The sequence below is a fragment of the Schistocerca cancellata genome, chromosome 7, assembly GCF_023864275.1.
Source record: "Schistocerca cancellata isolate TAMUIC-IGC-003103 chromosome 7, iqSchCanc2.1, whole genome shotgun sequence".
NCBI lineage: Eukaryota > Metazoa > Arthropoda > Insecta > Orthoptera > Acrididae > Schistocerca > Schistocerca cancellata.
The window spans coordinates 594,487,185-594,511,506 of NC_064632.1; the positions used below are offsets into that span (position 1 = coordinate 594,487,185).

Genomic DNA, 24,322 nt, shown 5'->3' on the forward strand with positions numbered 1-24,322 from the left:
AGGAAGGACTACTCTATCAAACTTAAGAAGAAGAGTGCGTATCGGCACTGAGGATATATCTACCATTTTCATCACTGGATCGTCTGCAATGACACCGTGATCAGAGACTGGGATTTCTGCCTCAGACCATCGAGCAGCCTACCGTTAACAACAGTGTGTGAAGAATTCAGTGTCAGATGGGCCTCGACACGAACCTGTAGAGGAGAGATGCTGCAAGCACTTGCTTGAGAATCAGTAGTCTCCAAAAGCAAAGTTCCACTGTTTGAACGGGAAGAGGATTGCACAGGGCCGGCAATTGCATCAACATCTTTCTGAATAATAAAACGATTTATCATAGAAAAGGACTGACCGTCTTCAGTACATGGAACCGCGAAGAACCAACGTGTAGCTGGGAGGATCTTTGATTCTTTAGCCTTATTCCGTTTACGTTTCGTTGACGTTGAATGCGAGAATATCCCAATGATTGCCAGCATCTCCGATGGCGCTCCTTCCAACTGGGGCCCCCTGCACAATGGGGCGCACCCGCCTTAGGTGTCAGGTCACACCTGACAGGGGGAACAACTGGCAATTTGGGAAGCTAACAAGTCGTGTAATCACCTCTCCTTCGGCCTGGTCTATACTGAAGTGTACACACAAACCTGGGTTTGGGAATTACGTGTTACCCAGCCACATGTTACGCCTCAGACGCGTAGGCTGGCCTCCAAGAGTGCACAGCGAAGAAGAAAAAGAGGAACCTCAAACGCCGAAGCGGAGGAAGGATAGGGAAAGGAGAACGAAGAAAGAAAAAATGAATGAAACATTGGAGGAATTGTTCTGATATCAGGCTACTAAAAACGGAGAAAACATTTCAAAAAGCATCCCAGACATGATGGGTTTATGTGGCGCTCAACTGTGCAGTCATCAGCGCCTGTACATAGTCCCAATTTTTACACAGTTCAATTTTTACACAGATCAACTTAGTCACTGTCAAGGAGGAGGTGCATGAAATGACGAGGACAACACAAACGATCAGTGAGCAGGCAGAGAAAATCCCCAACACAGCCAGGAATCGAAACCGGAGACCCTGCAATCCAGAGGCAGTTAAGGCTGCCACTACACGACCTGCAGAACCCCCGCCCCCTTTCGCCAACACGCTGGCCGATGCACAGCCCGTGTCGACCATTGGACCCACCTGTCTGCCCAGACGTCGCTGCTAGTACTGGGGGACATCATCTCCGGCATCGCTTCATCCACCGACACCGCCACACTCAGCGCGGCTGGTTTGAGCCTCAGCTCCCCCAAGTGCCCCCTCACGTCGCGTGTGTCTCCCGAGGACTCCTCCTGGACTGACATGTCCCGCGAGCTGGTGTCGTCTTCGGTGACCTCTTGTTCCTCGCTGGCCGGGCTGGAGCAACTCTCCGGGGTGGACGCCTGCCTCCGCAGCAGGCGCATCTTCACCGCGTGCATCAAGTGACTCCCCGAAGCGTAGGACCTGTGCAGAATACGACGTCCATTACTTGCAAAAGATCAGTTTGGATTCCGTAGAAATATTGCAACACGTAAGGCAATACTGACCTTACGACTTATCTTAGAAGAAAGATTAACGAAAGGCAAACCTACGTTTCTAGCATTTTTAGACTTAGAGAAAGCTTTTGACAATATTGACTGGAATACTCTTTCAAATTCTAAAGGTGGCAGGCATAAAATACAGGGAGCGAAAGGCTATTTACAATTTGTACAGAAACCAGATGGCAGTTATAAGAGTCGAGGGACATGAAAGGGAAGCAGTGGTTGGGAAGGAAGCGAGACAGGGTTGTAGCCTCTCCCCAGTGTTATTCAATCTGTATATTGAGCATGCAGTAATGGAAACAAAAGAAAAATTTGGAGTTGGAATTAAAATCCATGGAGAAGAAATAAAAACTTTGAGGTTTGCCGATGATATTGTAATTCTGTCAGAGACAGCAAAGGACTTGGAAGAGCGGTTGAACGGAATGGACAGTGTTTTGAAAGGAGGATATAAGATGAACATGAACAAAAGCAAAACGAGGATAATGGAATGTAGTCGAATTAAGTCGGGTGACGCTGAGGGAATTAGATTAGGAAATGAGACACAAAGTAGTAAAGGAGTTTTGCTATTTGGGGAGCAAAATAACTGATGATGGTCGAAGTAGAGAAGATATAAAATGTAGACTGTCAATGGCAAGGAAAGCGTTTCTGAAGAAGAGAAATTTGTTAACATCCAGAATAGATTTAAGTGTCAGGAAGTCGTTTCTGAAAGTATTTGTATGGAGTGTAGCCATGTATGGAAGCGACATATGGGCGATTTATAGTTTAGACAAGAAGAGAATAGAAGCTTTCGAAATGTGGTGCTACAGAAGAATGCTGAAGATTAGATGGGTAGATCACATAACTAATGAGGAGGTATTGAATAGAACTGGGGAGAAGAGGAGTTTGTGGCACAACTTTACCAGAAGAAGGGACCGGTTGGTAGGACATGTTCTAAGGCATCAAGGGATGACAAATTTAGCATTGAGAGAGGGCAGCGTGGAGGGTAAAAAATCGTATAGGGAGACCAAGAGATGAATACACTAAGCAGATTCAGAAGGATGCAGGTTGCAGTAGGTACTGGGAGATGAAGAAACTTGCACTGGATAGGGTAGCATGCAGAGCTGCATGAAACCAGTCTCAGGACTGAAGACCAAAACAACAACATACTGGTAAAGTGTCGAATTGTATCTACGACCAGGAAATATACGGGACATTCGAAGTGCGAGAAGCTTATAAGGGTGTTGCAGGGTAATTTATACCGAGATCTGAAGAAAAGTATTCGATACATCACGCCGGTCCCGTGTTAAATAGCATCTAAGTTATAGAGTCAGGCAATTGAGTGCACTAATTTTAGCGCCCCGCCTATGCAGTTAGTGTCATTTCTCATAGCGTGGGTGACAACGTACGACACTGCTCAGCCTTTCGCTTAGGTTCAATCCTAACTACCGCCCCATGTCCAATTTTTGTATCGCTGTTCTTCAGGTTTTGGAAACTGATCTACGGCCAAGTGTGGCGACAACTGTCCGATTCTTAGCTTCAACAATTACCTCCAAAATGGAGCAACATTTTTTTAAATTATTTCTCAACACAAAGTATCGTGCAACATCCTGACAGTCTTTTCAGACTATTTCCGACCATCCCTTACAGAATGCCTGTAACTTTTTCAGAAGGCGTTTGATTTTATATTTTTCTAGGAAACATCTAATATTGATACGCGTCTTGTAAAACGGCAAATGGGCACAGGGAAAGTAAACTACATTTTACCGAAACTGACACTGACACTGACAACCGAACTCTAAAATAACTGGACTAGGTGTTACAACAATGACGTCCTATGAGACCTTTTAACTGTAAAAATATTTTAATTACCTTTCTCTCATACTTCCCCTTAAACACAACAGGCAGTCTATGAAATGACCAGGTAAAGCTTTATTTATGGTGCATTTCATCCACTGTTGACCCTTGGTATTCTGTTCCTTGCCTAGAAATTCCATAAAATACCAGGTTTCATTATTTGTTGGTAACAGGATAGCACACGAAATAAATGACGAAAAATATTGTGGATAGTGCCATAAACAACTACTATAAAAATTGTTTTCTCTATGTTTATTATGTCAGACTGCGATGCAGCTGCATTTCTTAAAATCAGTCAGCCTTAGAAAGCTGCCAGTTGGGTTTTCACGTAGGTGGGGTCAGTGTCGGCAAACAGCAAAACAGCAAAACAGTCACTAGAGTGTCAGAATGGATCACTCGAGACAAGGGGTATGCTGAACAGTGCAGAAAGAGAAACCCAAATGGGAATAGGTCTGCATCGAGTCTGGGACTATGGGTACTCCATTGTTAAGGCAGATGACTAATTTATTGAGAAGGTCAGCCAAGAGAGCACCTATCTTAGGTTGTGGAAGAGCCCTGAAGGGGATGGTGTGCCTTAATGTCCCCAAGCACTAAAAAGTGGTGAGGAAGTTTTTCAGTGAACTAGAGAAAGTCTCTAGGTACTAAATGACAGAGGGATGTAGATGGTATGAAGAGGAAAGATGAAGAGGGGAAGCAAGATGTGGACGGCAAAAGCTTTTAGACACGTATTCAGTGAGATGGCTTTACTATGAATATCATTCAAGATTACCAGCGTGACTCTCCCATGAGATGCAATACCGTCCCGGGGAAGGGTGAGGGGGGGGGGGGAGGAGGGAGGTGAGGTCAAAGCAGACCAGAAAGATATGCAGGAGGTCAAAGGCAGCAAAGAAGTAGATACTGTGATTCTAAGAGTAGCTGTAATTCCTCATTGTTGGCTTTGATAATGCAAATGTTCCACTGGAGAAGATTCATAGCAGGAAAAGAGGGAAAAATGAAAGGATTTCACCTCAGTGGCTGCCCAGTACCAGCATTCGCAGACACTTCAATAGGGCGCAGAGGCTGGAGGATCCTGTGCCATGTGATCTACAGAGGTGTCCGCACACTCACTGGGTCTGCCTGCAGATTCCAGGGCACAAAAGCGGTAGCTGGTGAGGACCGGCGAAATGGTGGTTGGCTGGGTGATTGTACCATTCGGCGACACCGCTGAAGGAGATCTGCGGTTCAGGGAAGGAAAATATTGTCCGATTTTTAGGGCCTTTGCAATTGGCAGTTGAAGAGACAGATGCTTATTTTCTAGAGGGACGTAAGAAGTCTTCGCAGCAGTGGTTTTTGTTCTGCCAGAAGCAGGGGATTTCACTAGCGAGGGCGAAAATTTGTTGCCTTCGTACCCAGCTGGAAGAGATGATGTTGATGCTACCACGATACTGGCCGATTTGATAACTGCTGTGCTGTATTTGAGGATACAATTCTGCGTGGCCATGTCATTCGTGGAACGAGGCCTAGCAAGAATGGTACTGTAAATTCCAGATGGTGAAGTGCTGGGCTTTCGATTAGCCAACAGCATCAGAGAGACAGTAACGTACTTTTCAGCCAGATCTGGAAAGCCTGCTCATCGAAATACACAGGACATTCTGAGGATGAGGCAACATGGCCTCTCTTAAAATTATTACATCAGGGAGGAGGCAAACATCTATACTGTCAGTAACACTTGGCAAATTTACAGGACATTCGAGTGTGGTTGTAGCGTTGACACCAGTGGCACTGCATCAGGTTTGGAATATACAGTCAGACTGTGATGACTTCATAGTCTGCTTTTGATATTTGATTGAAACATTACTCGATCGAAAGTGAGAGAAAGATGGAGCGTAGGAATTAAGGTGGTGTCAACCGACTTCATTACGTGATGACTGTAGTGACGTCATCAGTTTTGATTTCCCCCTCAGTCAGATCATCGGGCAACCAAGTGTGTATACCATCACGTGAAGAATTAAGCTTTCAATGGGCCTCAACACTAACAGGATAGCTGTGGAGGAAAGAAGCTATAAGCAGTTGTTGCGCTTTAAAATCGCTATTGATTTCAAAAAGCGAAGTCCCATAAGATTTCACAGGGCCACCAATTGCATCTACACCTTTCTGAATAGTAAATGGACTTATCATAGCAAAGGCTTGACCTCTTCAAGTAAATGATACCATGAGGAACTGAGGTGCACCTGGGAGAGAGTTTGAATCTTTAGCCTCATTCCATTTACGTTTAGTGGACAGAGACAGATCATGATTGAGAGAAAATCCCCTTGATTGCCAGTGTCTGACGGCGTGCTCCTTCCAACTGTGGGCCCCTTCCAGAAGGGGACACACCCTCCTTAGGTGATTGTTCAAACATCACGTCATACCTCGCAAACTCCTGACAGGGACCAACTGAGAATTTGCGAAAGTAACAGCTCAGGCAGTCACCCCTCCCTGTCCCTGGTCTATACTATGGGATACGTGTGAGCCCTATCTGGCGACCTGGGGCTGGGAATTACGCATTACCCAGTCATCTGTTATGCGTCAGATGCATGGGCTGGCCTTTGAGAATGCAGAAGACAGAGGAAATTCAAATGCCGAAGTGGAGGACTGGTATGAGGTGGATAATGAAGAAAGAAGAGACTTTAAGGACCATTCTGATGCCAGACTATCGATACATGAGAATACATTCCAAAAATATCCCAGACATGTTCCTCAAGGGAGGAGAAAAAGGAACAGCAGAAAGACATGGAAGGTGCTGATGTTTCAAAGGCTGTGTCCTCATGGCAGGCAAGCACGAAGACACCAGATAGTGATTAGCCCCCCTGGGGAATAGTACACCTTAGGGCAGATAGGTTGGGACAGTCCAGCAAAATGTCTACCACCAGCAAAAGGGAACCACAACGACAGTTGTGCAGACCCACACAACAGATGACATTGGGGCAAGTCAGCCAGGTATGGCCAATGTGGAGCCAACATGGAGGACCTCCACTGATTTGTTATCTCCTTTATCATAGTTTGATTGGTGAAATCAGAGTAAGTTATTCCGCATTACAGATTCCTAAGGCTATGGTGTAATGTTGACCAAAGGTCTGTTTCCTGAATAGTTTTCAAGAGTCGGCTTTTACTGGTAGCCAGTTCCACTGATCATGGAGTTCAATTCCCACGGTCCTTACGTGGCCCAGGTGCCAGAAGATATTCACTGAGCATCCACATTGGTGGAGTGCATACAGGGAAACGTGGATAGCAACGAGTAAGGGCTGGGGAAGGGAACACTGTTCGAGAGCTTGCTAACTGCTTAATGAGTGACTGCAGATGAGAAAGGACTCAAGTGTAGTAACAGATGGCTACTAACTATACAGTGAAAACTCAACAGCCATCTGACAAGCAGACCAGTTTGCTATGTCCTGCATGACTACAAGTAAAGCCTGCACAGCCAGCAACCATCGAGCCATCAGTGTAAACTGCTTCTGAACCCTGGGATGCGCAAAAGGATGGAGAAAAATTGGTGGCAGAGGGCCTCAGGCTGATCCGAGTCTTAATAACCTTGTTATAGGTCAAGAAGCTGTGGCTGAGGGATGCACCACGAAGATGTATGTCAGTAGCCTTGGAGGAGAGGTTGTAGAGGAAACAACTGGAGTTCAGAGAGGAGGAAAGGGACAGACATTGTGATCGTAATCCTAATCGGAGCCGCCATTGTATGAAATTGATTTTATATTTTGGAAGACAGTAGTTTTGATACTTTTGGGAACTGTGACATGTGTAGCTTACTAGTCTAGCTGTTATTGGTGCCTGATCTCTATAGGGTGCTCGCCCAGGTTCAGTGTTGGGACGATGCTTTCTCGCCATTGCGATGAGAACCCTCACCCCCTCTCCAGATGCAGTTCAAGACGGCAAGGCTGTGACGCTACAATCCACTATGAGTGCTTCATTATTTGGTTGTGGATACGGCCTGGCCCTGGGGCTGTATCAGGGAAGTAGGAGAGGAAACTTACTAATTCTCACTCGCTGAAATGAGCATTAAATGGCTCCAAGTAGCGTGCAGTAGAAAATAACTGCTTTCATTTCACCTGCCGTTTCAATGCAAAAGGCAGGTTAGTAATTCTCAGATGCTGAGGTTCCAGCATAATTCAGAGCAAAATGTCCAGCAAAGGCGTCTGAATGCGTGTAGACAGCAGCATTCAATGTAACACCAGGAACATCTGCAGGTGTTGTATCCATGAAAAACGTCTCATCTTTGTCCAAACCTGCAAAGGAGAGGTACAGTGCGTGGTCCGATGGTTCGAACATAACATTCCCACCATTCTCACATCCATCATTTTATTAGGTGGTGGAACCAGGCACAGAGCCACTTAAAGGCAATGAGGTACTCCATCGATGGTAGACGCTCATGGCATTGGGGAGCCCACCTACGATCTGTAATGGCCTCTGATACCTGGTTATCAAGATACTTTCTTCCAGTGGGGTGGGCCCAAAAACAACTAGGGATTACTATACCAGCTGCCAAACAACTGACTGTAGTTGTACTCAGACTCCATCAGTATCTTCATGCAGTAGGGGGCCAAGTGCGACAGGCAATCTGGGTAGGCGTCCACTGGAGCGACAGGAAGATTGGAAAGTGGTCTCTACCACACAGGTCAATGGGGACTCTTCAGTGGATGGACAGGAAAAGACAAGGGCTGCAGATGGAAAGGACAATGTCTAAGTTCAATGAACCACACTGAAGAGTGTGGGAGTACCGCCAAAGTTAAAGTTGTGCCAGTAGATTTTGTGCGGCCACTGATAGTTCCACTCCACGAAGGGTTGTGTGCGTTGAAATCACCCTAGATTGGGATAGGAGTGGAGAGCTGAAAACCAATATGAACAGTATGTTTCGTGACACTTCACCATCGGGAGGAAGGTAAACACTGCGCATGGTAACTTTCTGAAGTATCCTTACCGAAACAGCCATTGTCTCCAAAGGTGTACCAAGATGCACAACTTCGTTATGTAGTTCTAGAACATATGTCTCAACTCTGCCCGACACCCCTTCATAGCCAGCAAGAGTCTTAGAATATCTTTGGTATTCATGTTGCTGGAAACAGTCTTTAGTGGGAATGTAACAGAAAATCCTACAATTTATTTAAAAAACCGTTACCGCCACATTTATTAATGTAGAAACCTAAAATTTTTATGGGTAAAGCAAAAAAGCTGCGTTTTAACCGAAAAATACAAAATATGTTGGGTTAATACGAAGGTTGAATGAAAGGTAATGCCTCCACCTTCGTTAATTGGGTTTGGATGGGAATATTTTAATAAATCAAGCGCAGAAAAACCTTAGAATGTTATCTTTAATTACTGATAAGCACTTTCCACAATCATCAGGTAAGTGGAGACATTTCTGCCAACGATGAACAAGTTTTCTGAAGCTGTCTCAGAAGAAGTCGACACTTTCCACAACCACAGCCTCTCAGTTCCCTCGTCTTCATCAGAAGCATGATGTTCCTGCAGGACATTATCAGGAACAGATCGAAGTCAGACGCTGCTAAATCTGGACTGTGTAGAGGATGCTTGTGAAACTATGTGGTTGCTGTCACATGACGTCCGACACTGTCACAGGTAGATGTTCCATCTCAACGTCTTTGAACTTACTCGTCCAACGACGCACAGTACTCAACACAATCACCATAAACTGCTTTCATTCTGATGAATCTCCTTTGGGGTGACACCTTCTGCTGTCAAATTCAATGACTGTACGTTGCTTAAATGGAACTGACCGACCTTCTGTGCAGGGATCCACACTTTACACTGTAACAACAACCGTTCAATGCTGAGGCTTCCCGCCAACCCAAGCTGTAGAGAAGAGGCTACAGAGCAAGCCAGTACCTGCCGCATACCAATGCTGCCAACTGTTAAGTTACGAAGGTGGAGGCATTACTTTTCAGTCAACCCTCGTATTTATCCAGAAATTTGAATTTAAATTGTCGTTTTATAAAAAGCAGTAACTCAAATTATAATCATGCAATTAATCTGATAGTTTTATTGTGTCCTGAGAAGGTTATAAGACCACTGAACTACAGTTATTAATTTATTGTACAAATTGTGTCATTAACAGAGGTTTAATTTTGTACATCCAAAATTAACTTTTTCTGCATATAATCTAAAAATCAATGTCATTGCAGGAGCTCTTATTTTTTAGTTCCACGGAGACAGCAACACGTTGCGAACAGTTCCTGAAGATTTCGTAGCATTAGCCCGTATACATTGAGGAAAGGCTTCCAATAACTTAAAAATTTAGAAGAGAGAAAATGAGATTAAAAGATTTTCTCCTTGTACTTCTACATGTAATAAGCTTACCTCAATTTTATAATCCTCAATACTGATACCCTTCATCCTCCAGGTTTTTCTTTTCTCCTTTTCCAATCTGCCTGGTCTATATCTGCAGGTAAGACGCTGACCTGTTAGCTTTCATGACCCTGCTCTCGTCGACGGTGTAAAATGCTTTTGTTGTAAACACACGACGATCTATATAAACTCTCAATTAAATTTCCGTTATTTTAATATAAAACTGCATCATAGACACCTATTATGAGTACTTCAAACCCACAGAATGTCTTTTGAGCATCTAATCCAAATTAAATTGAGACTCGTTTGCATTTTGTCTCTTTCCGTGAAGACACTTCCTCAATAAATGAGGATTTGCAAGAAACCTGAAAGTGGATTAATTGCATTCATAACAGGTTCTGGTAATGAGTTTATGTAAAGACTTCTAGTTTCTGTTGTTGAACTTGCACCAATCGTCTTTCGGACACAGACTGCATTGGTATTTGGCCAGTGCATAGTTCGTGGAAAAAAATTGCTCACGCAGCAGGCATCATTGCCTCTAAATTGTGCTCGTTTTTCCTGATAGCTCTTCCATAAAATAAACAAAGAAAATCAGTTTCTTTCAGAGTAAGGCTGCCTTTACCTCCTAGTGGTTTTCCATCCTCAAGCACTTCACCTTTCTTCTCTTTCAGCAAGCGACGAAGCCTACCACGAAGCCTCTTGTGGATGTGGCAAACATTTCAACTTTTCTATTGTTGTATTGTACGAATTTTTATCTGTTACAGCTTTGAACGAAGAGGAGTACCCATTACCGAGGTATTTACTGTATCTAACACCATACAGGTCCTCATATCTGGAGAACTGCAGCAGCCTCTGTGCCCCCACTTGAGCCACTAAGAGCATGCTACTGCATGCTTTTCTTGCCACAGTTTCTTACTATCTTCATCGTTGTAGATTTTCCTTGTTATGGCTGTCTATAACGACGAAATATTAATATTGCCTATTCTATTATATTGTTTAGTTAAAACAGCTCTCTTGCTTTACACATGCAAAATTTTACATTTTTACATTAATACATACGGCTGTAATGATTTTTAAAGAAATGTTAACATTTTCCGTTACATCCCCCTCCCCTTAATATTTTAAAGGCATTTCTAAACCTGCTATCAATATAAAATTCACACAACAGATTAAACTGTGTATATCAAGGAAATATTTTTGAAAATCTATCTTTTGTACCAAAATCTATTACATCCTTTTAAGGGCAATGAAGTCAGGTGATGTGTTTGAAAGATGTCTTAGCTCTGCCAAGTGTTGCAAGAAACCACTACAACTGCACTGGAGGATGATGTACAGCGAGGCCATGGAAGGACCAAGGAGGCAGTTTATACACTAGGGTCACCTGGTGCCACTGGTTGAGGGGTTAAGGCAGAGACACACAGGTTGTGTGTTCCATTGCACAGTACGACGCAGGGCCTCAAGGGCCGCCAGAATCTCCACCTGGCCACAGGAATGGAATAGGTGGCATGTGTTTTCCTGGGGGTCAGCAGGAACTAATCCTTTGAGAACTTTTCCTTATCTTTCCTCTGCTTAGAGGATGTAGATGATTGCGAGGGCTTCTCCGTCAGTTTCAGTTAATGGTGATTATCGCAAAGCCCTGACTGGTATCTAGTTGTAGACTGGCAGAAGCCTTGAGGAAGTGTGTCCGAGGACACCTTCTTGGCGAGAGGCAGGAGGAACGTGATTTGTCTGTCTGGGAAGTGGTAACAAATGTCTCCAGCGAATGGGAGGCCAATGCTCCGAAAGTAGATGTGGACAAAGTAGCAGGAGTAGAGTCCCCAACCACAAGGCGAGCAGGCTTAGCCAAGCCACCCTGAGGGCCAATATAGAAGATTTAAAGTGCAGGAGTACTGTCACCAAAGGGCTCGAAATTGTCAGAGCTACAGCACGTGCTGGGTGCAACTGCTCATACTACTACATAGCTTCTTGTTAAGTTAGTTTGTCCGAAGTCTTAGGTTCTTCCACTTTCGTCTCTTTCTGTAAATTGTGCAATCTGGTAGGCAGGGATAATGGTCCTTTCTACCGTTGGCTCAGATGAAAGGGACGCAAGGAGTGTTCACATGCAGCAGTTTTCATCTACAGATGGGGCTAGGATATACTTCATGGTATACCATCACCTTTATCATTTCATGCCATGAATCGCCCTGCAAGGCGAAGATGAAGGCAAAGGTAGCAACCTGTTTGTCCTTTGGTCTCTCTGGACACAATGGACAAAGTGTACACCCTGTTGATTCAAGTTGGTCCGTAGCTTATTACCAGACTGCAAAAGCAGGTCTCTGAAAAATGATGCCCAGAACGATATTTAGAGTATTACGGGAAGTGACAGTCACCATTATGTCACCCAACTAGTTACAAGCGAGCTACGCCCACGACAGGGCAGGGGAGACTGTTTTGATCAAAGCTGAGCCACTTTAGAGATGGATGCCACCCTTCGAAACTTGTCTAATATTTCCACAAAAAATAGGAGCTGTGTGTCCAAGAAGCAATCCCTGTCAGTCTGTGTTGAAACTAAGAATTTTGGGGGCGGGGCATGGGGGGGCGGGGAGTATTTCTGTGCTTCCCAGTTAGTCCTATGTTCCTGCCACAGCATATCCATCTAATTTAACATTTTAGGTTCGATCTCTGCATTAAACGAGAACTGTCTTTCAGTAGAGACTGCTAGGGCGGTATGGGCACCAGTGGGAGAACTTTATTTATGGCGCACCCACCATGGTGCCACCCACTCTGAATGGGAGATCTCATGGACCCCAGACAACCTCAGTAATGGCTATCTTACCAGTATTACGTTTATCAGAGTTACCATGTGCTAGTCACAACAGGCACACACACTACCAAATATGGAGTTTTCAGTTCAGGCACCAACAATGCGATTGGTGCATGGTTCGAGGGCTGCCACTAGGCAGGTACTTTACGACTGCTCCCCACAACAGGACAGCTCATGTGCTGGGTTTTGGGTGTATTACTCTATTAAAGGGAAGGATGCAAAGATTTGTACCACGTCTTTTTAATGGAACGTTGTCGGAAGTGTAAACTCGTGCCCCAAATCATACACCAAGTCCAAGCAGAGTCTGCACCAAGGAAACCATCTGATGGAGAGTCAGGGGCAAAGGGTAGTTTATACTTGTGACACAGAAAGGAAGTAAGGCTTTACACATCCAGAAGGGAAAAACAAAAGGAATGAGCAAGTTGGGAGGGCATCTATGTATGCAAACTGGTAACATTATCTGAGAAGGTTAACTGCAAAAAGATAAGTAAACTAAATTTACTTTTTTGTCAAGAAACCCACAAAAAAGTACCTAAGATGCTCTGTCCATTGTGTGGGGAGATGGTGTATGAATTACATGCCAGTGTTTCAGTGATTTCTTGGAGACCTGAGTGATAACTGATAATATTTTTGCCACCAATTTGTTCAGCATTGTTCGTGTTTGCAATATTTGAAATAATATTAATGTGTTGAGTGAAAGATCTATTCCGATGACACTGTACCAGTTAATAGCTGCAAAGTACAACTTCTGGGTGGCGTGGCTGATTATAATGGCTCTGAGCACTATGGGACTCAACTGCTGTGGTCATAAGTCCCCTAGAACTTAGAACTACTTAAACCTAACTAACCTAAGGACAGCACACAACACCCAGCCATCACGAGGCAGAGAAAATTCCTGACCCCGCCGGGAATCGAACCCGGGAACCCGGGCGTGGGAAGCGAGAACGCTACCGCACGACCACGAGATGCAGGCGGCTGATTATAAATGTGTCCTTAACTTTCAATATATGGCTTTAAGTGTCTACTGTTGGTGAAATGTGGAACGCACATGCGGCCTTGCAGTACTGGAGAAAGTTACCTCTTGCTGGAGTCTCCTGGCAGAGGTTGCTCCTCCTCCATCGGCTCGGAGCTGCTTGCGACGGCTGCCTGCTGCCCTTGGTGCTGCTGCAGGAACTGCGCCAGTGGCGGAAACCTCTTTGCGAAGCACCGCTCCTGCTCGACATCCATGGGTTCCTCCTCCCCTTCCTGAGAAGTCACGGCTGGCTGGACTCCTGGCTCCATCACACTTGCGACTGAAACGAGGTTCCCACCTGGGTAGGCTATTCCAATGAAGGCAGATGCTAACACGTCAGTAGTAGCCGACCATCCGTTTATTACGTCATACTTACAAAATGCTACCCACTCACGGGGGAATGGAAAACTGGTAGAAGTCTACCTTGGGGGAAGATCTATTTGGGCTTCAGATAAATGTAGGAACACACGGGGTGATATTGAGACTACAGCTGTTTAGAATATAGGGTGAAGAAACATATGCCTGTCTGAAGAGGTATCTCTTGACAGTATCACTGGCGTACACTACAACAGGAACTAAACTGAAGAGGCAGGGAAGGAGTTCTGCACAACCATACCTTAGTTATATGAATCTAAGGACATGACAGTGAATCAGTGGGACACAGTTGTAGCCCACCACCGATCTTGTTCAGGTTGTACATCATGTAATCAATAAACGAAGTCCACAAACCTGGAGAGGAAATTAAATTCAGAAACAAAAATCGTTGAGGTTTACTGATAGCACTGGCATTGTCAGCTGGCAAAGGCCTTTAAAGAGCAGTGTAACGGCATTTTTAAGAACAGGAACTAAACAAACAAGGGTTGATGACTATGTATATACACAGACCAAACTAATTTTTATTTTGGCCAAACCAGTATGTGTCTAGACACCGCGCTGTAAATTGTGTCATGACATTTCCTTCCATTTTCTTGGAAATTTCAGTAATTTTTTTTTTGTTGCCCTTTAGCCCATCCGCTGTGTTACTGATGAGTCATGGCGCTAAATACCAGGCCAGTCAAAATACACGAAACAGACACTGAAGAAGGGAAGAGCTTATTCATGGAGGCCTAAAAACGATGGAAAATTTACTTTTTTAACAAACCCGGAAACGTAAGTGGCGTGGATCAGCGGAGCTAAAGCAACCTGAGGAAAATGCGAAAAGCTGGAAAAAATAGGAGAAAGAAAAGTTCTGAGCAAAAATAAAAAGTTCGAACAGCTTAAAAAGAAAGAGGTAGTGCGATATAGACAGAAGAAAAAATAAAACCTATCGAAATAAAAACTACTGGAAAGAAAGCAGGAAAGACTTTTCATGTGCATCTCTTTAGTCCAAAGAAAATAAAAAACCAGCAGCCTTGTCTAAATATATACAATTTCGTTCAACTTCTTACAGCCTGCACAACACCATGAATGTAAATGGTTGTAAACAGGGGCAATGGGAGGCAGTCTAAATGACAACGTGGTGTGGAGTCAGTGCAGCAGCAAGCAACTTTCAGACCAATGTCACGCTGACATATTTTCTCCATTCAACGGTATTTGCCGTTATATAGGTGACATTGTTACACTTTAAAAGATTTTAACCGCGATGTGACACCGGGTAAAGTAGCGACAGTGGAAACTGTCAATGGTTGCGACAAAAATGACCTTTTTAGTGTTGTTGCAACTAGCATATGAGAAGATGAAAACGCATTCTGAGATTAAATATGCCCACTAGAATGATTAATACCTTCAATTATTAAGAACCGTCTAAGGCCAGCGAACTATTGTTACACACAAAACTTCAGGATTATTGTTGTGGTCTTCAGTCCAAAGACTGGTTTGATACAGCTCTCCATGCTACTCTATCCTGTGCAAGCCTCTTCATCTTTGAAGAACTACGGCAACTTACATCCTCTGAATCTCCTTACTGTTTTCATCTTCTGGTCTCATGATTTTACCTCTACACTGACCTCCAATAATAAATTGGTGATCCTTTGTGTCTCAGAATGTGCTTCTAGCCAAGTTGTGCCACAAATTTTTCTCCCCCAATTCTGTTCATTAAGTCATCTATCCATCTGATCATCTGTAGTCTTCTGTAGCACCACATTGCAAAAGCCTCAATTCTCTTCTCTAAACTGTTTATCGGCCATGTTTCCTCTCTGTAAATGACTACACTCCAAACATTTGCAGAAAGGGCTTCCTGACAAATTTATTCTTTATGCTAAATTTCTCTTCTTCAGAAATCCTATTCTTGCCATTGCCTGTCTACATAGGCCATCAGTTATGCTGCACAACTAACAAAATTTATCTACTATTTTGTCTGATTTCATAATCTGATTCCCTCAGCATCACGTCATTTAATTCGAGTACATTCCATTATCCTTATTTTGCTTTGTTGATGATCTTAGGTCCTTACAAGACAATGTCCATTCTGTTAAACTACTCGTCCACATGCTTTGCTGTATCTGACAAAATATCACTGGAAAACAGTTTTTCTTCTTCTCCCTTGACTTTAATACCTACTTAATTTTTTTGTTTCCTTTACTGCTTAATATAGAGAGTAACACTGGGGATAAGCTACAACCCTGTCTCACTGCCTTCTCAATCACTGCTTCCCTTTGTGCCCCTCGACTCATTAATTCCGTCTGGTCCGTGTACAAATTTGAGTAGCCTTCACGTCCTGTACTTTACCCCTGCCACCTTTAGAATTTGAGCGAGTATTCCAGTGCACATTGTCAAAAGGTTTTTATAACTCTTCAAGTACTATAAACGTAGGTTTACACTTTCTTTAAAGTATATGCTAAGAGAAGGTGTAGGGTCACTACCGCTTTGCGTGTTCCACATTTCTCTGGAATCCAAATATTCCCCAAGGTCGGCTTCTACAAGATATATTGTTCTCCTGCAAAAACAATTGTGTTAGTACTTTGCACCCGTAACTTATTAAGCTGATAGTTCAATAATATTCACACTAATCTGGATCTGCTGTCTTTAGAGTTTTAATTATTACATTCTTCCTAAAGTCTGACAGTATTCCGCCTGTACCTTATCTACCCTTATGTCTGTAGCATCTCTCAGCTTTGTCGTTAATAATTAAAACTAATTTACAAAACAAAGGAAGCAAGTGACTGTACTGTTGAAGAAAAATGCAGTTATTAGCTGGTTATCTAAATGAACGACTGGAATGATATGTAAGTCATTTTGGCATACGGACGGAAGTACAGTAAGCCTGGAATTTGCTTCACAACAGACGATGTAGACAGCCTAGTGTGGCCAGCGACAACTGCAGCTGCAAGGAACTAACACCTCGGCCCATTCCACAGCAACAGCCACAGGTGGGAACTTCATCCCAGTGTGGTGCTTCGCCTCCAGTTCACATCCCTTACTCCCGTTCCCGACGCGACAGGAAACAACTTCACCGGAGAGAATCGCCTGGTGAGTGGTTGACCATAGCCCGTGTCACCCTATCCAAGTGCCGCCCTAAGGTTGCTTGGCGGTGCGCAATTCTTGGCCAACACTTCGCGTTGCCGAAGCAGTCACACGGCCTAAGGTCTGGAGCAAATTATCTGGTGGCTAAATGCCTGTTTCAAGCGGAAATGTTCGGTGCAGTAGCAGTTTCTCGGCGTACAGGAACAGCTTATCTTAGCCGCTTTCTCTTGGGATACATCTGCAGTATTCAGAAGGCGGTTTGAAGTTAAGCTGCAGTCTGAGGCCTCCACCGCGTGGCTGGCTCCGAGATCTGGCCTTGTCTGGAGCCTCGTTTGGCTAGCGGAGTTGGCGTTCAGGGAATACAGCGCTGTTAGCAAGTACCCGTGTGTTTTCCGAAGGCTGCAGAACCAGATCATTCAAAAAGGAGACGTAATTCGGTGCATACAGAACCTACGTTATACGCTGAGGTCACTAAAATCGTGGGATGGCGATATGCACATATACAGATGGCGGTACCATCGTGTACACAAGTTGTGAAAGGGTAGTGCAAAGGCGGAGCTGTATTTCGTATTCAGGGGAGTCATTTGAGTTTTCGACGTGATTACGGCCTCACGACGGGAATTAACAGACTTTCGACGCGGAGTGGTAGTTGGAGCTAGGCACACGGGACTTTTCATTTCGGAAATCTTTAGGTAATTCAGTATAACGAGATCCATTGTCAAGAGTGTGACGAGAATAAATTTCTGTTTCCAGCTTTCGCCACATACAACACAGTGGCCGACGGCCTCTACTTAATGATCAAGACCAGCGGCGTTTGCTTACATTTGTCAGTGCTAACGGATGATCAACATTCCGTGGAATAACCGCAAGAATCAATGTGGGATGTACGACGAACGTATCCCTTATGACAGCGCAGCGAAGTTGTGTGTTAGTGGGCTACAGTAGTGGTGACGGACACGAGTGCCTTTGCTGACAGCATATCCCCTACAGCGCCTCTCGTGGGCTTGTGACAATCGGTTGGCGTCTAGATGACTGGGAAACCATTGCCTGGTAAGCTACAACCAATTTCAGTTGGTAACAGCTGATTGTAGTGTTCGAGTGTGACGCTGACCCCCACGAAGCCATGGGCACTGTGCAAGCCGGAGATCATAATTATATGCGCTGTGTTTTATGGAATGTACTGTGTTCTCTGGTCCAAATGAACATATCGACAGGAAATTGTTATATTAGACTACTATGATACCATTTTCCATCATCCAAGGACATCATATTCCCAAGTAATGTCACGTCACTGTGGCACAGTGTTCATGACTGGTTTGAAGAACATTCTGGACAATTCGATCGTATGATTTTGCTACGCAGATCGCCCGACACGAATCCCATCTAACATTTACGGGGCATAACCGAGAGGTCAGTTTGTGCACAAAATTCTGTATTGTCAACACTTTCTTAATTCTTGACGGCTATAGAGGCTCAATATTTTTGCAGGGGACTGCTAACAATTTGTTGACTCCACACCACGTCGAGTTGCCGCAGTACGCCGGGCAAAAGCGTGCCGAACGCTCTGTCAGGAGGCACACCATGGTTTGTCACCTCAGCGGAAACTCCCATTGCTGGTGCTCTGTATAGCCTGTTTCTGACGCAGTGAAACTCATTTAGCGGCACGCAACTCATTGAAGTTGCCGCTGCTGCCGACGTAATAGCACACATCTGTTCACTGGGTTGCCTATGTGAAGGCACGAACTATTCTGATCCCTCCGAAATGGAAACTGCAGAAAATAAAAAATGTTTCATCTGCGACATTTAGCTGCATCTTCCAGCTACTGCTCTACATAGTCGCCGCTCAGACTTCTACATTAATAGCGCGGTACGAAATTTGCAGTACTCTGCTCATTCTTTCCACCAGTTCCCTATTCTGGTCTGCAGCTCAATGTGTGGCAAAATGCTGTCTTCCTAATCAGCGGTTCACGAGCGCAGGGGGATGGTGGGTGGTATAACGCTTCGCATCGAAAATATTGCATGAACAACTTAGTTGCACCTGCAGTATGATGAGAATTGGCACGAAAGCGCACGAAAGCGCACGAAAGCGCACGAAAGCGCACGAAAGCGCACGAAAGCGCACGAAAGCGCACGAAGTCACTTTGTGGGAGACTACTTGCAGATACCGTGAAGTGCTCAGAACAAGGTTGAGAGATACGGCGCAATAAATGGAGATACTGGAGAGACTGCGCTACATCTAAGCTGAACTCCATCAGACTTCCACTGTGGTCTTAATTTCGCGACCGATCGGAGGTTAACGAAGCCCTTTTACATCGATGCAACAATTTGGACATCGTTTGCCTCCACGTTCTGACACGCCTGTGCCATACAGGTGCACTCCCAACTACGCTACGGCACGTATCATGAATCTGAACCTGGTGTGTGTTTTTCTGAATATGTTTCAGTTTTCGCAGTCTTCTGAAACTGAGGTGGGCTGACTGAACCGTTATTACAGGGGAAACAGCTGCGGAGCTGTCTGATGCAGAACGCCATGCAACCAAGCAGTCTGAGACAGGGCGCAATGGAGGCAACGGGCAGTCTTTAGCCCCTTTTGCACGAGCGGCTTTCTGGTCGAAATTTACTACTCCAAGTGCTACGGCTTCCGTGCGTGTGTGTAAATCAGTAACCAATCAAGACGCGGGTCTGTACATGACGTGAATGATCTATAAACTGTGGTACTTGCGTAGAAACAAGAGACTATGACAGCGTCTCTTTAAATCTGAAGTTTAACTATTCTGACCGAGCTCACTCCTATTATAGAAAGAATTCGTGCTTTTCTACCTTCATATGTGATATTTGCTTTCCTTTCAGGACATTGGTAAGTTACAGCAGGTCGTGGTATATTTTCCTACTACTGTAGTGATCTCTTACAGAAATACCTGAAACCAAGTATTTTCGTTCTTACAGAGAAGACGCCTACATTTTGCGCAAGTAAAAACATAGATGAACTTGTTTTAAAGAATCGTTTAAACAGTGAAAAAGAATTATTTGAGGTGAAAAATTACTTTCTAGGTAAGAGCTTCTGTGAAGTTTGGAAGGTAGGAGACGAGGTACCGGCAGAAGTAAAGCTGTGAGAACGGGACGTGAGTTGTGCTTGGGTTCCTAGTTGGTAGAGCACTTGCCCGCGAAAGGCAAAGGTCCCGAGTTCGAGTCTCGGTCCGGCACACTTAATGTCAGGAATTTCATGTCAGTGCACACTCCGCTGCAGAGTGAAAATCTCATTCTGGATACTTTCTAGGTTATTAGGCACTTATTAACAAGCAAACAATGTACAGAATTTAAACTCAAGAACAACTACCTACTGCGTTAAAGAAAATATGTACTTGCAAACACAAATTTCTACATCCAATAGATGTGTGTGTTCTGAACTCTTTCGATGATTTTTTCCTAATCTTCCAGTTCTCAGGAGGGTAATGAATCTACCACGTCGCCTTTGTCAATAACTTCCACCATGAATGAAGTGTTATCGCTTGTTCATACATTTTGTTACCATATTTCTTTTTTTGTAAAAAATTGTTCGCCATAACCTCATTTCACCGTTCAGGTACGATACTGCACAGCCTACAATTCACAAGCCACCAAATATTGGCGCTGACGTGTGCCCGACAACGACCCATATAAACAGACGCGTCTTAGCACAGGATTAGAATGCCAGGGGTAGTTTATGACTAGACACTTGAGACGATTCAGGCGATCGCCCACAAGGCGGCTCACGTCTGCGCTCTGTGCAGAAACACTCACCGGCCGCCTGCGGCACGACAGCCCCTGGATATGCAGCTGCAGCGGGCAGCTCCTCCACTTCCATGCCGCCTTCCTGTGGAAAAAAAAAAATATATCCGTTAATGACTCGCCGGGCACAGACGATGGGGAGTCGGTGGCGAGGGAACCATTCGGGGAACACTGTCCTGTAGCCTTTTTATATATAGAGTTAATCCGTAAAGTTACACTTCCAGCTTCAGTGACGTTTATTTCGCATCGCTCACTCATGAGTGGGCAGCACGGTGCTGTCAGGTGCCGAACTTACACAAAAAATGGCAGCTTGGTGTCTAAGCATGTTCTGCAAATAAAGCTTTTGGAAAGTAAACGTGGCTGAGTGCAAATGTTTTATAAATTTAACATTTTTGGAACTCGATCACACCCAACATCGGCAAAGCTAAGTAACGATAATGATTCTGCATTACATTTTGTTACGAGTTGGAACGTTTTACGACTGTATATATTGAAATATAAATCAGGTAACGTACTGAAGCTAGTTCAGTCAAAGCAGAGATTTTGAAGACATGAACTTTTCCTTTTATTTGTTCTTACTACACTACAACTGCTTAGACATTGAGTCGTTGGAGGTGCATGCAGTCTCAACATCGCGACACACCTGACGTGCGATACCAACCCAGATCCATCCAACGCTACAAGGGGCAGCACCCCAGACTCGGGTAATTGTTAATATTTAAGAGCGGAATATTTACGTTCAGTTTAAAGAGGTTGTTTAAAGTTAAGCCAGGTAAGAACATGTCATGACCATACATAATGTCTTAACTAAAAACTATTTTACCCAATTCAGTAATAATTTTAATTTGCAGCAGCTTCTTACGATTTAATTCCAACAAAAGATTTAAAAAAGAGATTTCTAATCTAAACAAAAAAATGATTAAACAAAAAACAAAAAATGATTAAACAAAAAACAAAAAATGATTAAACAAAAAACAAAAAATGATTAAACAAAAAACAAAAAATTTATTTCTAATCGAAACAAAAAATTTATTTCTAATCGAAACAAAAAATTTATTTCTAATCGAAACAAAAAATTTATTTCTAATCGAAACAAAAAATTTATTTCTAATCGAAACAAAAAATTTATTTCTAATCGAAACAAAAAATTTATTTCTAATCGAAACAAAAAATTTATTTCTAATCGAAACAAAAAATTTATTTCTAATCGAAACAAAAAATTTATTTCTAATCGAAACAAAAAATTTATTTCTAATCGAAACAAAAAAATTATTTCTAATCGAAACAAAAAAATTATTTCTAATCGAAACAAAAAAATTATTTCTAATCGAAACAAAAAAATTATTTCTAATCGAAACAAAAAAATTATTTCTAATCGAAACAAAAAAATTATTTCTAATCGAAACAAAAAAATTATTTCTAATCGAAACAGAAGAATTATTTCTAATCGAAACAGAAGAATTATTTCTAATCGAAACAGAAGAATTATTTCTAATCGAAACAGAAGAATTATTTCTAATCGAAACAGAAGAATTGTAATTTTACAAAAGGGCGAAGATACAATAGATCTGGACAAAAGATTATTAGACAATTAAGTAAAGCAGTCATCAATGCGAAGAAATTTTTTACACCACCTTGTGTTGGAGATGGAATGTCGTTCTTTGCCTCCAGCCTCTCACCTGACTTACCCAGCCACTTCCATGAGGAGCCTGAAGTTTAACGTGGTAGTCTGCATTTCTCATGTCAACAAAAATTTCCAAATTTGAATGAAGTGACAAAAATCTCAGGATTCTCTGGAGACTGAACATACCTTTGCAATCTTAGTTTACCTGTTACCACTGGGCCACACTATTACACATAATGTGTAACGACTCCAAAGATTTAAGAATAACGTAAAAAATCTTTGGCCTTCTTACGAAACACTGAGCAAAGCTACAGAAATTCATAATAAAATGTTTATTCATTATATTAATGATTTAGACAAGGTAAATATGCATGCCGACGTACTATGCATTTAATCACTTAATCCCGGATAAAATTGGTCGGAAAAGCCGGGGCCAAAATATTTGTGGTCAGGAACTCCATGACGTCACAGGTCGCGGAGACCACGGTCAGGCAGCAAACGGCATCCACTGAGTCCCACTGTGATGCTGTCAGTTCCGTAGGCTGCAGCCGCATCCTAAGCCCAAAGGCCACGGCTCTGGGCTCCAAGCTTTCAGTGTGCGTTTAACGTTTCTGCGAGGACCATCGGCTGGCTTTGAGACCTGACAGCTTAATCTGTTCCTAAGTTGGTACGCTTTCGTATATGAACTCTCCACAAGCTGACGTCTGTACGACGTATCAATCTGTTTTTCCGTACTATAAGTAGTCCTTACTGTGTAACAGATTTTCTTCTTTTCGGGAAGAGTGAATAGTTCTTTTATTTGTTCCAAGTATTTGTAATGGGGCGTTTATGTTTAGTTCCAAGATGTACCGTAAACTGTACGACGAGTAAATTATTTCAATAGTTTCATTTCCAAAAGATGGAAAACCGGTAAATAGTTACACCAGATATGTGTGTGCTTTGCTACATACAACAGCCACCATCACCTACGTTTTCAGAATTATTGCAGCCCGAATATATTTACTAAGGGGTAAATTTCAGACATCCGCACAGTGCATTTGGGCGCTGTAGAAAACTAAGCGCAGTCTGTTACCACATATCAATCTCGCAGGTGTTATATGAAGGAAATTAGTGCATTTGAGTGAGATCTGCGTTTAACAACTTGTGTTAAATACATGATACCTCAGTGTACCTACCTTCTATCAGTCTTTTAGAACACATTTAAGTAAAATACAAACCACCTTTGTACTTAGGATGTTAAACATTGCTGTGATAAATCTAAAGCAATTACGGTTAGTCTAGACCGCTGCAAACGGCATGAACCAAGACATTAACAGACCTAAACTTTATTTAGCATCTTGTATGAACTATCTGATTAATTCACTGTTAGAAAAAAATCTCTACACCAAACAATGTAGAGTTGTGCAATTTCGGGAACAAATTTGTCTTGGTAACGTAAGTGATTACCATTGGAAGGTAACAGATTAATTGAAGCGCAATTAAGCCATTGCTAATGTGAAATGCTGGTACATTAATAACCGCTATAACCGCCACAATGTTTAACGCAAGCATGGAAATGGGTATGCACTGTTGTACAGGTGTCAGCTTATAGGATGGAGTTCGATGCCTGTTGCACTTAATACCGGGACGATTAATGCGATTTCTGGATGACGCTGGAACTATGCAATGTTCCTTATGTGTTCGACTGGAGACAAATCTGGTCATCGAGAAAGGCAAGGCAACATGTCGACCGACTAGAGCATGATGGATTACAACAGCGGTGTATGGGCGAGTGTTATCTTATTGGAAAGTACCCCCTGCAATGCTGCTCATGAATGTAATCAACAGACTGGTGTACAAATTTGCAGTCAGGGTGCGTGGAATAACCATGAGCGCACTTCTGCTGCCACACGAAATAGCACACCAGACCATAACTGCAGGTGTGGATCCAATGTGTGTAGCACACAGGGTGGTTGCAGGTCCTCAG

General features: G+C 43.3%; 1 protein-coding gene across 1 annotated transcript in view; it reads right to left on the bottom strand.

Moving 5' to 3' along the window:
* The window catches only part of LOC126092924 (uncharacterized), a 57,819-nt gene that overhangs the window by 28,209 nt on the left and 5,288 nt on the right, over positions 1-24,322 (bottom strand). The window contains exons 2-4 of the mRNA XM_049908655.1: positions 20,745-20,817; positions 13,590-13,830; positions 1,172-1,471 (exon numbers count right to left, since the gene is read on the bottom strand). Coding sequence (XP_049764612.1) covers positions 1,172-1,471; positions 13,590-13,830; positions 20,745-20,817 — 614 coding nt within the window. The remainder of the gene's footprint in view (positions 1-1,171; positions 1,472-13,589; positions 13,831-20,744; positions 20,818-24,322) is intronic.